The 12966-nt window shown below is 60.5% G+C and overlaps 1 protein-coding gene across 3 annotated transcripts; it reads left to right on the forward strand.

Moving 5' to 3' along the window:
• The first annotated feature begins 2565 nt into the window (after window positions 1-2565).
• IFITM10 (interferon induced transmembrane protein 10) lies at window positions 2566-8785 on the forward strand. 3 transcript variants are annotated; one of them, XM_040639670.1, is made up of 3 exons: window positions 2566-3152; window positions 3348-3540; window positions 8138-8264. In XM_040639670.1, the coding sequence occupies exons 1-2, from the start codon at window positions 2625-2627 to the stop codon at window positions 3528-3530; spliced, it is 711 nt and encodes a 236-aa protein (XP_040495604.1). In that variant the 5' UTR covers window positions 2566-2624; the 3' UTR covers window positions 3531-3540; window positions 8138-8264. The 3 variants fall into 3 exon arrangements, with proteins under 3 accessions (XP_040495604.1, XP_040495605.1, XP_040495606.1); XM_040639671.1 differs by lacking the exon at window positions 8138-8264 and adding an exon at window positions 5278-5500; XM_040639672.1 differs by lacking the exon at window positions 3348-3540 and having other exon boundaries at window positions 8138-8785.
• The last annotated feature ends 4181 nt before the right edge of the window (window positions 8786-12966 follow it).

The raw sequence follows: 12966 nt of genomic DNA on the forward strand, positions 1-12966 counted from the left end.
GGGGGGGGGGGGGGGGGGGGGGGTGGCCCTGGTGCCCGGGACCCCTCCCACTCACAGGGGTTTTTATCAACCTCCTGGAGGTTCCTGGGGTTCCTGACAGCCACAGATGAGGCTGGGCCAGGGTGGCCGGGGGCGGGGCTGGAAGGGGAGGGCTCGGGGAGGGGCTGGGGCCTGTCCAGTGAGGTGGGTTCCCAGAAGTCCTCAGACTCAGAGAGAGGTTGGGGAGAGCAGGGGTGGGCAGAGGACTGGGCATAGGCAGCAAGGATTGCCCCTGAGAAGACCCGGGCTCGGAGGAGAGGCTTGTGGAGAAGGGGGAGGCAGGTTGAGCTGATGAGGGAGCAGCCAGGGCCTGCAAGGGGACAGGGCTTGGGGGGAGCTGGGGAAGGAAATCTAGGGCCACCACACATAGGTGCAGCTTCTGGGGGGCTTTGGAGGGTCTGGGGTCTGTGGAGGCTGGTGGGCTGGCGAAGAGGGCACTTGCATGGGGAGAGGGGGGGCTCCGGGAGAGGCAGAGAGGGCCAGGGCTTCTTTCTCCCTTGCGCATGGGACTCACCGGGAGTTTTGCGGGAAGGAGAGGTCATCTGGGGACAAGTGTGAGAGAGAGTGAGAGGGTGTGGAGTGAGCGGAGGCCCCCAGAGGGGGCTGGGGCTGGGCCAGTGGCCATTTTTTAGAGGAAGGGGCATCTGCAGGGGACGGGGCTGGGGTGGGACAGGTAGGGCTGGCAGAGACGCATGGGCAGGTGAGTGGACGGAGACCAGTGTCATTAGGGGCTTGGAGAAGAACATCTGGCCCCGCGGGCAGAGAGGACCAACCAGTGAGGGGTCAGGGCCTTCAAGACTGGACTCAGTGAGGGGTGCAAATTCGGGAGGTGGGGCTGGGGGCTCTGGGCTGAGGTGTGTGGGGTCAGATCTGGGGAAAGGGGGTCAGGAGTTTCCACAGGGGTGGGCTCAGAAAGGACGGGTCCTTGTGGGGGCCACCAAGGCTCAGGGAAGGCCTGGACTTGGTAGCCTCCGGGGCTAGGGCCTCGGTCAAGGGTAGGACTGTGCAAAGGTGGGTGCTAGGGTTGGGGCTCAGAGAGTGCTACAGTTGGGGGCCTGGAGCCTACAAGGGGCTTGGCTGGGGATAGGGGTGTACAGGAACAGGAGAGCAGGTGGGGGCTGGCTAGGTTTGGGGATGTGCTGGGGAGGGGCCCAGGCTCGGCTACCTGTGTAGGGTGGGGGCTCCACCGGGCCAGGACTGGGACTTGAGGGGGGAGGACTGGGATGTGGGGAGGGGAGGGACTCGGCAGTGGGAGAAGGGGCAGTGGAGGGAAAGGGGCTCAGACAGCCATCCTGGTGGCTGGGGTGGGGCAGAGGAGGACAGCAGGAGGGTGAAGGGGCTCCTTCCTGGAGAGACAGGGGAGAGGGGCTAGGGGCTAAGCAAGAGGGAGGGGCAGGGAGGCGGGAGAGGCTCAGCGGTGGGGGACACACGGGGTGTCACTGTAGGAGGACCCATCCCGGCAACCCTCACCGGCTCTGCAGCCCCCGAGGGTCCGGCTTCCGGCCGGCGCCCGCGGCCCCCACCCTGCGGGCGGGAGGAGGCGGGGAGGTGGCTGCGCCCGCCGGCGGCGCCGTGAGTCAGGCTCGGGCTGCAGCCGCGCGGCCGGCCTGGCGCTGCGGAGGGAGCGCAGGAGCGGGGACAGCGGCGCCGCCAGCCCCGCGCGCTCCCCCCGCCGAGGCTGGGCCGCCGGGACGCGGAGCGGCCGGGCAAACAGCGAGCCGTGGGCCGGCGGAAGGACGCGCGGACCGCGGCGCAGGGGTCGGCCCGCCAGCCCAGGAGTCACCAGCAGGTGAGGGCGCGGGGCGCGCCTTCCGTGCGGCTGCAGCAGCCCCGGGCTGGGGCGCGGGGTGTCGGCTGCAGACCCCCGGGGTGGGGGGACGCAGGGCGCGGACGCCTTAGCGCCTGGCTGGAGAAGTGCGCGTTTCCCAGAGTGTCCTTGTGCGTCTGTTTGTGCCACGGGCTGGGTGGCTTCCTGCGAGCAAGCGCTTGGGGTCCCCGTGACTGCTCTGGGCCGGGGTTGGGGGCGGGGACGACGCGCACGAGTTTGGGGCGCCCGCAGTGGCCGTTTCCATCCCTGGGCGATTGCATCCGAGCCCGTGTGGCTGTGTATGTCCACGCTGCGTGTCACAGTGCAGAGCTGTTTACCTGGAAGCATCTCAGCACACGGGTGTGCCCTGGGGTCTGGAGAGCCTTGGTGTCCGAGGTGTCAGCGTTGTCAGCCTGCAGGTGCTCCGGAGAGCTCTGCTCATTCTGCCAGAGTGGCTCAGACGCTGTCATTGTGGGTTTGCATGCCCTGTGTGTGTCGGGGTGTTTGGGATGCTGGCGTGCTCTGTTTATTGCAACAGCCTGTCGGTTGGGGCGTTGTTGGGTATGGGGGGTGTTGCTGTTGTGTGTCAGTGGGTGAATGTTTGTGCGCAGATGGCAAAGTGATGAAAAGCCCCCGATGTTCCTGCCAAGGCTGCTGTGAAGGGCTTTGGCATCGGGGTGGCTGGGGCGGGTGGGGGAGGCAGGTGGCAGGCTGGCAGCTGGCTGCCTTGGTGGGGATTTCCATCTCCTTTGGGGCTGCTTGTGAGTGTGCAGAGGAGATGCTGCAGGACACCAGGGCAAGCCCTGCAGGGCGGGCAGGACCCAGCTCGTTCTTCCTCTCCGCCTCCCTCCAGGCCCAGGGCCCCGGCCAGTGCCCAGCCCCGCTGGGAGCCCCGGCCAGCACCACGGACGGCGCCCAGGAAGCCCGAGTCCCCCTGGACGGGGCCTTCTGGATTCCAAGGCCCCCAGCAGGCTCGCCCAAGGGTTGCTTTGCCTGCGTGTCCAAGCCCCCAGCCCTACAGGCTCCAGCGGCCCCGGCCCCTGAGCCCTCAGCATCGCCCCCCATGGCGCCCACCCTGTTCCCTATGGAGTCCAAGAGCAGCAAGACAGACAGCGTGCGGGCCTCTGGCGCCCCCCAGGCCTGCAAGCACCTAGCCGAGAAGAAGACCATGACGAACCCCACAACGGTCATCGAAGTCTACCCAGACACCACCGAGGTCAACGACTACTACCTGTGGTCCATCTTCAACTTCGTCTACCTCAACTTCTGCTGCCTGGGCTTCATCGCGCTGGCCTACTCCCTCAAAGTGAGCGGGGCAGGGGAGGGGCCGGGGGAGCGGGCGCTGGCCGGTGGGGGCCGCCTCGTGGGATCCGGAGACACGTAGGGTGCTTGGCTAGCTCCGAGCCAGCAGGGAGGGGCTGCCCTTCCCGGCCCTGGGCTGCGGAAGCTTCTGGGCTGCCTTGACAGGGCTCGGGGCCGCGAGACTGCATTCTCTACACAGCCAGCCAGGTCCTGGAGGAGCACCCAGGGCTCAATGTCCTGTGCTCTGGGTGGGGTCGTGGAGTTGCCCCTGGGCATGCGGGGACGGAGCCAGCACACGGATGAAGACCCTTGGAGCCCTTCCCCTGTTGATCGGAGGACAGCGTGGAGACCTTCTTCTCCAAGCCCCTCACAGGGACCCTGAAACCGGGCAGGTATTCAGAAGCAGGCACGGTAGACAGGGTCTCTGATCGACTCACTGTGTTCTGCCTTCCCTCTCCCACACGGTTCTAGACAGTCTGTCCTGGTGGCTGGGGTGCCCAGGGGAAGAGAGCCACAAGCACGTCCCATACACCCCTGACTGCAAACCCTGAGTGGGTACGATTTGTAGGAGCCGCTCGGCACTGTGAGAGGAGCTGGCTGGGGGCAGAGCAGGTTGCCAGGCAGACAGGACCTCACGTCCCCAGGGCAAAGCAGAAAGAAATGGACCAAGATTGCAGGAGGGAGGCTATGATCCACTCACAATCGAAGTGGGGAGCTCTGTGCAAATGTGTAAGGACTGAAGGGCCCACCAGCAGGACCCATCTCCCTGCCACTCCGGTAGGGGTTGGCTCATGTCTGGCCAGATCATCACTGTCCCCGGATTGCAGGTCTCAGCCCAGGTGGACGTCACTGATTGCAGCCGCCCAGTGAGGTGGGGGCGGAACGTGGGGAACGGAGGGAGAGGAGAGTCTAGGCCAGGGAGGCTGGCCCTGGAAGGACAGAAGCCTGGACAGCTCTGCCTCTGTGCATCTTTGAGCCCCGCCCCTGTCCCTGGCATCACACGCCCTGGCCACCTCCTGACTCATCGTCAGCATCACCCACCGCCAGGCGCACCTTTGCCTCCAGGCCTGTGTACTGAGCTCTGGGCTCCGCTGTATGGGGACTGCGTTGTGTGAGTGAGTGTGTGTGAGTGTGCATGTATGCACGAGCGTGTGTGCCCATGTAGCTGTGAGTGCATGGGTACGAGTGTGTATGGATGTGAACGTGTAAGTATAATTGCATGTGTGAACATGTGGGCTTGAGTGTGTGCGTGCATACAGGTACAACTGTGTGTGTGTGCGTGTGCACGAGTGTGTGTGCCTGTGTGTGCTGTGGAGGCAGCAAAGGGAAGGGGGCCCTAGACATTGGGAGGGTGGAGGCTCTGGGCCGACCTCGGCTCTGGCTCCACTGGGACAGGGCCAAGCAGAGGGCAGAGCTGTGGGGGCAGCTGGCGGGGCTCTGCCTCCCCTGGTGCCCTCTTGCCGTGCCCTGACAGTGGCCTGTAGACTCGAGTCTGGCTGTGTGGGCTCCTGTCCGGAAGCTGTGCCCTCCTCCCCTTGGCTCGGCTGTGGGCACCGGCTGGCACAGGGCAGGCCCATCTGGTGCAGGGTGTAGGTAGGTCACAGATTTCTGAATGGTGCAGGATTTGCACTGGGGGGGGGTGGGTAGGAATTAGTGCTTCTGAGGGGCAGAAGGGAGCTCACAATGACTCTGCCCTGGGGCTGCTCCCCCATGTCCTTCCTGGGGGACAGCCAGGGCAGAAAAGCTTGAGGCTTGCCAGGGAAGAGGGTGCAAGGTGAGTTGTGGGGGGGGGGGGGTGCAGAACCGGCTGGCTCAGACTCCTGCACCTGGGAATGTGTCCATCTGTCCATCCAGCTGCATGTCGCCTGGCTTGCTGCACCCTGCACCATTTGTAGCCAGTCATGGGCACTTCCAAGGGCGCCTAACAGGTCAGAGGGTCTTGGCCAAATTCCCAACTTGGTCCCTTAAGAGCAGAAAGCTCTTGACAAGCCACCTTCATCTGAGCTCATTCCTTCATCTGCTCACAAAACACGTTGAAATGAAACGACGTCCCAGTCAGCACACCTGAGCAGGGCAGAGGCTGGCATTCAGTGGTGTGAAACCAACACTGTGTCCCTGTCTGCTTTCAGCTGTCCATCCACCCATCAAACCAGCCAGCCAGCCTCTCCACCCACATGGGCCAGTTCAGTTCAGTGCACGCTGGGTCAGCAACACAGATTGCAGCCTTCTGGTGCTTAGCTGAGTGTCCGGGGAAGGCAGAGACACAGAACGTCGACTCTCCACTCTTGCAGGAGACACGAGCTACTCATAATGACCACTGACTCCCCCTTGTTAACCAAATAAAGGCCAGAGTCCTCATCTCGGCATCCAAGGCTCTTCAAGATCCATTCTCAGCCATTTCCTAGCCTCACCACACACTCCCCGCCCAGCCTTTCCGTGAGCACACCTCGGTTTGCAACGTGCTATTCCCGCAGCCTGAGGGTTTTTCACCCACAAAGACTCTACTGACTCCCTCTGGCCGAGCCCCCACTTCCCAGCAGAGACTCCCTGCCCCAGTCATGGCTGCCCACCCCACCAGAACCATCCCTTCATCTTGCTGTCACTGGTGCCAAGGCAGGGCTGACCACAGTAGGGGTCAAAGGGTGTTGTATGAATGGGTGGATGGACAGAGGACACCCTCAAGGTGGAAGAAGTGCCACAGTGTTTCAGAAAAAGAATACTTCATTCCTGATTTGGGACAAGTTTGGAGCCGGGCATGGGAGACTTATGGGAGGATGCATCGTTTTTACTGGGCAAGGGGGGTAAGGAGACAGGTGTTCCAGATGGAGAAAAACACATAAACCAGGACCTGAGGATGGGGGAGTCAGGGAGGCCTGGACAAGAGGATAGTCCTGGAAAGCCGGACACGGCTGTGCAAGGAGGATTTGAAAAATTATGTGAGGGGTTTGGATTTCATCATGTGGAAGACACAGAAGAGAAAGATACGGTCGTAGCTGTTAAATCTGCAGCCAATGTGGAGGAAGGGGCCAAAAGAAGCCCAGAGGCAGAGAAAAGTTAGGGCCCCAGTGTGGTGCCCAGGAAAAGGAACACATGGCTTGAATTGGGGCAGGGAGGGCGGGTAGGAGAGGAGGAGCAGATATAATGACATGGTGCCCGCTCAGTGCGGGCCTACGAGGTTGTGGACTTCCCAGTAACAGGGAAGTAAAAAAGATTGATTAGGAGAGGGGATACTGGGCCAGTTTTTGTACATGCATATTTGCCCATTACTTGTTTTCTGAATATTAACATCATCCACCCATCCATCCGCCCATCCTTCCATCCGTCTTTCCATCCATCCACCAATCCATCCATCCACCCATCCATCCATCCATCCTTCCATCCGTCTTTCCATCCATCCACCAATCCATCCATCCACCCATCCTTCCGCCCATCCTTCCACCTTTCATTCCATCCACCCACCAATCCATCCATCCACCCATCCATCCATCCATCCTTCCATCCGTCTTTCCATCCATCCACCAATCCATCCATCCACCCATCCTTCCGCCCATCCTTCCATCCGTCTTTCCATCCATCCACCAATCCATCCATCCACCCATCCTTCCATCCATCCTTCCATCCGTCTTTCCATCCATCCACCAATCCATCCATCCACCCATCCATCCACCCATCTAACCATCCCCATTCATCTATCCACCCATCCGTCCTTCCACCCATCCATCCATCCACCCGTCTAACCATCCACTCACCCAACCGTCCATCCATCCACCCACCATCCCTTATACATTGATCCATCCTCTTTTATTCCCTTCAACCCATCCAAATAGTCAACCAACCCTCCATTCATCTGTGTTTATACATGTTCCTTGTGCATCCTCCTCCCTTCCCTACTTCTCCCCATCTCATCCCACCTATTTTATACATCAATGCACTTAATTATTTATCTAACCTCAATTGCTAAGTAACTTTCTCCATCTTACTTACCCATTCTACCTGTCAGCCATCCATCCATCCTCTGACCCAACACATCAATACATCCATTCATCCTTCAAGCCATCTGCCATCCCTTCTGAGCCATGTGCATCCATCACCATGTACCTGTCTTCACACTCATCCTTGCTCATGCATACTCTATTACCCCTTAAGTCATCTCATCCATCTATGTGCTCTCTACACTATCGTTTCTTTCTGTTCTCCCTGCCTTCTCATCCATCCACATTTCCAATTACACTTCTTTGGACTTTGTGGAAGAAGAAAGAGCTGAAGAGAAGGAAATCCTAAGATTTATCCTAGATGAGGGTGGCCTCCTCCTTGGGAACATCTCTTCATAACCAGAGAATCTTGGAAATGGGTCCAGCTCTGCCCATAACCACTGTCTTCCCAGGATTTCCTGGGCTCCAGCCTACTCCCTGTATCTCAGCATCCCTTCCAGGAGACTGTAGGGACTGCCACCTATTCTACCGAGGCATAGTGCCTATTCTCAGGTAATCCCTGCTCATTTTAGATTAGGAACCCTGTCCGGAGTAGAGGACGCTTACATCTTCCATTGTCTGATCATATAACTCTCTGAGACCGACTTTCTCCTTTATCTTCTGTATCTGTTTATTGATTCCCGCTGTATTGAGATACGATTGACGTGCGACCTTGGGTAAATCCAACATGTACAATACGATGATATGATCCATGTAGATGCTGCAAGATGATTGCAACAAGGGGGTTCGATACCACACCCGTCACCTCACGTAATTCTAGTTTTTGAGGTTTGTAGTTTTTGGTGGTAAGAACACTTACGATGTGCTCTCAGCCAACTTTCGATCAAATAATAGAGTATCGTTGACAATCCTATGTTATGTCAAATGATTTCAGACTTACTGAAAAGTTGCAAAAAGAAATACAAAGAATTCCTGGGTGCGCTTTGCACAGATGTTCCCAGGACTAGCCTTTTTCTTCTCTCTGGCCGCCGGCCTCACCTCCTCCCTCTGGCCTCAGGTTCGGGACAAGAAGCTTCTCAACGACCTGAATGGAGCGGTGGAAGACGCCAAGACAGCCCGGCTGTTCAACATCACCAGCTCCGCCCTGGCCGCGTCCTGCATCATCCTGGTCCTCATCTTCCTGAGGTACCCGCTCACCGACTACTGAGGCCCCACCGGGCACCGCCGGCCATGGAGACAAAGCACTGGGACATGTTTGTTTTCACGACTGATACGACATGGGATGCTGTGTGGTTGGGGCAGAGCGGGGCATGTGCCCTGGAGCCCCCCTGAAGCTGTGACCCGGGCAGCGAGGCCGCCAGAAGCTCCATACAGTACGGGGGCCGCGAGCTTCGGGCCGGCCCACCCTCTCTGCCTCCTGACCCTCTGCCTCTGCCTGTTTCTGGGGTCTGTGGGCGTCTCCTTGTGCTGCTGCACCCTGGCTTCCACTGGCTGCCCTCCCTGCCCTCCTGTGCCCGCCCCCGGCTCCTGGGGCCCCTCTGACCCGACACCCAGCAAGAAGGGCTTCTGTGGGAGCTTCCCAGTGTGAGGGGGCTGCCAGCATCTGGGGACTCACTCTGTCTTCCCCGACCCCAGCTCCCCAAGCTATGACCCTGCTCAGAGTCTTGTATCTGTGAACTTTCAATAAAGTACATGTCTGGCTCCAGCCCAGCCTCTGTCCCACGGCCGAGCAGGGCATGGGGGAAATTTGGCGGCTTTGGGGACCCCACTCTGGCACTGCCCGGTGGTCCAGGCCCCCAGGGCTGACTGCAGGGGAAGGTCTGCTCCATGACCCAGCAGTCTTCTGCCCACGATGCAAGGGGACTGAGGGGGGCTTTGGCAGAGGGAGCCCCAAACACGAGCCCCCCTGGGGGTTAGGCAGCACGAACACAGCTGCCCGCCAGGCTGTAAGTTAGAGCGAAGAAACCAGTGCATCCCCCAGGAGGGTACAGAGTCCCCGTGGCATGAGGTCATGGTCCTCGCGGCACGGGGTCATGGCCAGTCTAGGAAACCAGAGGAAGTTCCAGGCAGCTCAGGGGCAGAGAGGGAAGGAGGAAGGCCTGCAAACTCTACCCCAGGCCTGGGGGCGTGCTGAGCAGGGGAGGGACCAGGCGTGCTTTGAGGGTTTTGAGGATGGTGCTGTTTGGAGCGTCAAGACACCTTGGAGGGGACAAGATGGGACACGGGCTGTAGCGAAGTGGGAACCATGGTGTGTGGGCTGGGGCTGGGGCAGCGGCAGAGGGCGTCCACTGCGTCCCAGGGCGAGGCTGATGGAATCTGGGGACAGACTGGGTACGCAGGTGAGGCGGGCAGGGAGGAGCCAGGGGGGATCCCTGCGTGTCCGACTTGGCCAGGGCTGTGCGCTAATGTGAGGACCCCGGAGGAGCCCTGTGGGGGCAGAGGAGCCATCTGGGCTGACGCTGCGAGTCTGGAGGCTATGTGTGGAGCCCGGGCAGCCTGAGCAGTGACAGCCGTTGCGGAGCCCAGGGAACACCAACTTTTCCAGGATGGCTGGCAGGATGAAGGGGCATCCCTGTAGGAAAGCCGGGAGTGTGGGGGGCCACGGACGGAGAGGCCAGAGGGGCCCCTTGGGTTTAGGGGCCTATAGGGAAGGAAGGAAGCAAGGAAGGGGCAGAGAGCTGTGCTTGGAGGGATGGGGACGTGGCAGCGAGTGGCCATGAAGGGAGAAGAGAGGCGTGGGTGCTAAGCCCAAGGCTCAGGGTCCCTGGTGATGGAGAGCCCTGGGGGGAAGGCCAGGTGACTGAGACGGTCATGGGGGTCTGGGTGTCAGAGGACAGAGGGTGCAGACAGGGCCCCATCTGGGCAGCGTCCAGACAGCAGGAGAGAGACGTTTCCTTCACCCAGGACAGAGGCAGAGGTGTGGGTGATGGGGCGGGACTGTGGATGTGGGGCCAGGAATTGGGTTTCCCTTCTGATCTCCCTGGGAGAGGGCAGCAAGCCTGGAGCAGGGTAGGGCTCAGTAGGGAGTGAGGTGTTTGGGGTCTTTCCTGGGCAAATGAACCTGCCTCGGACTCTGGGGTGGGTGCAAGGGTCAGCTGAGGGCATGCATCCAGGGCCTCTGCAGTTTTCCCACGAGGTGCCCCCCTGCGGCAGACCCACCAGAAGGAAGATGTTGACGGGGCTGGAGAGCAGGGCACGAGGCTGGGCGTCTGGTGAGGATGGAAGGACTCTGGACAATCCCAAAAAGGCCAGGCTGCTGGGACTTGAATCCCTGTGGGTCCATGGCTCCGCAGGCCGAGTCATGTTGAGCAGGGAGGCGGGAGTTTCTGTGAGAGGGCCAGTCGAGGCAGGGTTCCTGGGAGCAGCGGACCTGGTCTGGAGACGTGTTTCCCGGGTGAGAGTGCTAAGCAGCCGTTAAGAGAGTCCTCAGGGGCTTCAAGCAAACAGGCCCTGGGTGGTTGGGAGGTGCATGGGTGAGTAAGCAGGACTCCAGCCCTGGCCTGACCCAGAAGCCCAGGAGGAGGGGTGAGGAGGAACAGAACACCATGGCATGAGCCCTGACCCCAGGCAGTGGCAGGATGGGGGGTGGGGAGCTGGGACCCCTGCAGGGTTGCACGGAGTTAAATTGTGGCCACGCCGTGGAGAGGAAGGGGGAGCCTTCCAGATGGACCCCAGGAGGGTGGCTGGTGGGGGTGGGGGGCTGGAGGGCAGGGAGCATGTGGGGCCAGCTCAGTCCTGGATGCTTCCAGAGCCTCTGAGGTCACACCCAGGTGGGTTCCCATCACTGCCCAGAAGCTTCCTGGAGGAGGCAGGGTCAGAACGTCATGCAGTGGGCATCTGGGGAGCTGGGGACTGTGGGTCATGAACCTAGGCCCTACCCTGCTGTCCAGGGGGCTTTGTTATGCCTGGCGGGGCCGGGAACCTAGAGGCCAAATGTTTTCTTCCCTCTTTTCCCTTAAGCCTTTGTGCCGGCAGCTGGCTGCCCCCTGGGACAGGTACCCAGAGGAAATGCATCCCCAGGAAGGAGGCCTCTGCCAGCTCGTCCCTGGAACATGCCCCGCCCAGATGAGGCTTTTGGGTGTTGTTGCAAAAGTGGTCCCGTGGCCTTGCAGGCAGCAAAGGTGCCCTTAGCCTGCAGATGTTTGTGTCCTTCCTGGGCAGTGTGGGGCCACACCCGGAGGCACCGTCTCCCCAGCCCTTGGGCTCAGGGAGGGGCTGGTCCTCGCTGGGCGGGGTGTCTGTGGGGGTGTCTCACCCCGGCAGGCGGGCAGGCACGGGCTCTAGCCTCCGCCTCTGGCCTCCAGGTCCGTGTCTTTGCCCCTCAGGGCTCCCCCTGACCTTCCAGCCCTCCCTGTGCCCACACCCCGTCCCCTCCGTGCTTTCATTGGTTTTGCACAATATCGGGCAGGCAACTGCCAGTTAGTAAATACTTGTAGGAACGAATGAGGCAGTCACCTCGGCTCACTCTCTGCCTGTCCTTCTCCATGTGCCCCAAGTTTCTGCATCTTTGGGGGCGACCTTCCCTGCCCTCCCTCTCCCCCATGCTGCCCTGATTGGCCCTGCCACTGCCCTTGTGACCTCCAGCCCACTGTCCAGTTTCAAAGGATCGAGACCAAGTGGCTGAATGGAGAGACTGGCCGTGTGCACGTGTGCGTTGAGAGGGGGGTGCTGTGCAGTTCGCCCCCAGCCTCTCTTACCTTGGCCACGGTGGTCCACAGTTCTCCGGCCTGACCCTCTTGTCCAGACATTTAAACCACAGAATGGTCACGTGCTCTCAGCTCCCCTCCTGCGCCCATGGGATAGAGTCTACCGGCTCAGATGGGGGCACGGGGGTGGGCAAGTGCCTGACCTCGACAAGCCATGGGGTCCAGGGAGAGGTGCTAAATCCCACCTCAGCCGGGGCAGGTCCAGAGAGGCTGCTCAGAGGAGGAGAGACACCGTCCTGCCCCGTAGGCACCTGCTGGTCGGCAGACGTCAGCGGGAGGGGCCCAGCGGACGGGAGACACGCAGCTCAGGGGCCCAGCCGGAGGGGCGTGAAGAGCAGCTGAGCAGGGCAGCAGGGGAGGAATGTCAGCTCCGGGGCATCTCGTCCTCCTTCCCTTTTGGCCTCCTGGGGGAGGCGGGGCGGGGGTCCCGGGGCTTCAGTCTGCGCTCCCCGACACTCATGACACGAGCATCTTTTCATACGCTTCCTGCCACGGGCAAGTCCTCTTGCTAAATGCCTGTTCTGCTAGCTCGAGCACATCTTTCCTCCCGGGATTTGTCAGGGGCGCCCCGGTGGTCTGTCTACGCCCCGTCTCTGCCCCTCGACAGCCCACATGGAGGCTCTCAGCGCGCTCTCTCCCTGGCATCTTCTCATAAACAGAAGTGTCCGATTTCAAGACGGTCACAACTACCAACACCTTCCGTGAGGTGAGGGCCTTTCTCCCAGGACACAAAAAGAAGCAAATGTAGAGAAAAACACCTGGACATTTGCCAAATCGGGGCACACAGGGGTGACGCTGGGGTGCTGGTGAAGTCCTACTTCTTGACGCCCGTGGTGGCTACGTGTCTGTTTTACGAAAGTGGTTACGTTGTGTCCCCATGCCTGTGTCGTTCCTCACGACACGCATTTCTGCGGACGTGTTCATGGAAGCCAGCAGTGGGAGATGCCTCGAGCGTGTGTTAACATATATTTTCACATACGTACGAGAACAAATTCGTAAATGTGCGAAGCGCAGCTTGGACTCATACGCTTTCCCTGGGGAAGTTGTCCTTGTATTTATTCAGAAACAAGCACAGTGCCTGCAAGAGAATGTCTCTGGGAGAAACCACACGGACAAGAGTGAGGTGTGAGGGGGGCCGTGGGGGTGGAGCCGAGAAAGTTTGTGGGGAGAAGGCAGGTGC

The sequence above is a fragment of the Ursus maritimus genome, unplaced genomic scaffold, assembly GCF_017311325.1.
Source record: "Ursus maritimus isolate PB19 unplaced genomic scaffold, ASM1731132v1 scaffold_23, whole genome shotgun sequence".
Classification (NCBI taxonomy): domain Eukaryota; kingdom Metazoa; phylum Chordata; class Mammalia; order Carnivora; family Ursidae; genus Ursus; species Ursus maritimus.

Coding starts and splice junctions, on each gene's coding strand:
- IFITM10 (XM_040639670.1), top strand. CDS start 2,625: ATGCTGCAGGACACCAGGGCAAGCCCTGCAGGGCGGGCAGGACCCAGC. Junction 3,153..3,347: donor CGCTGGCCTACTCCCTCAAA/GTGAGCGGGGCA, acceptor TTCTCTACACAG/CCAGCCAGGTCCTGGAGGAG.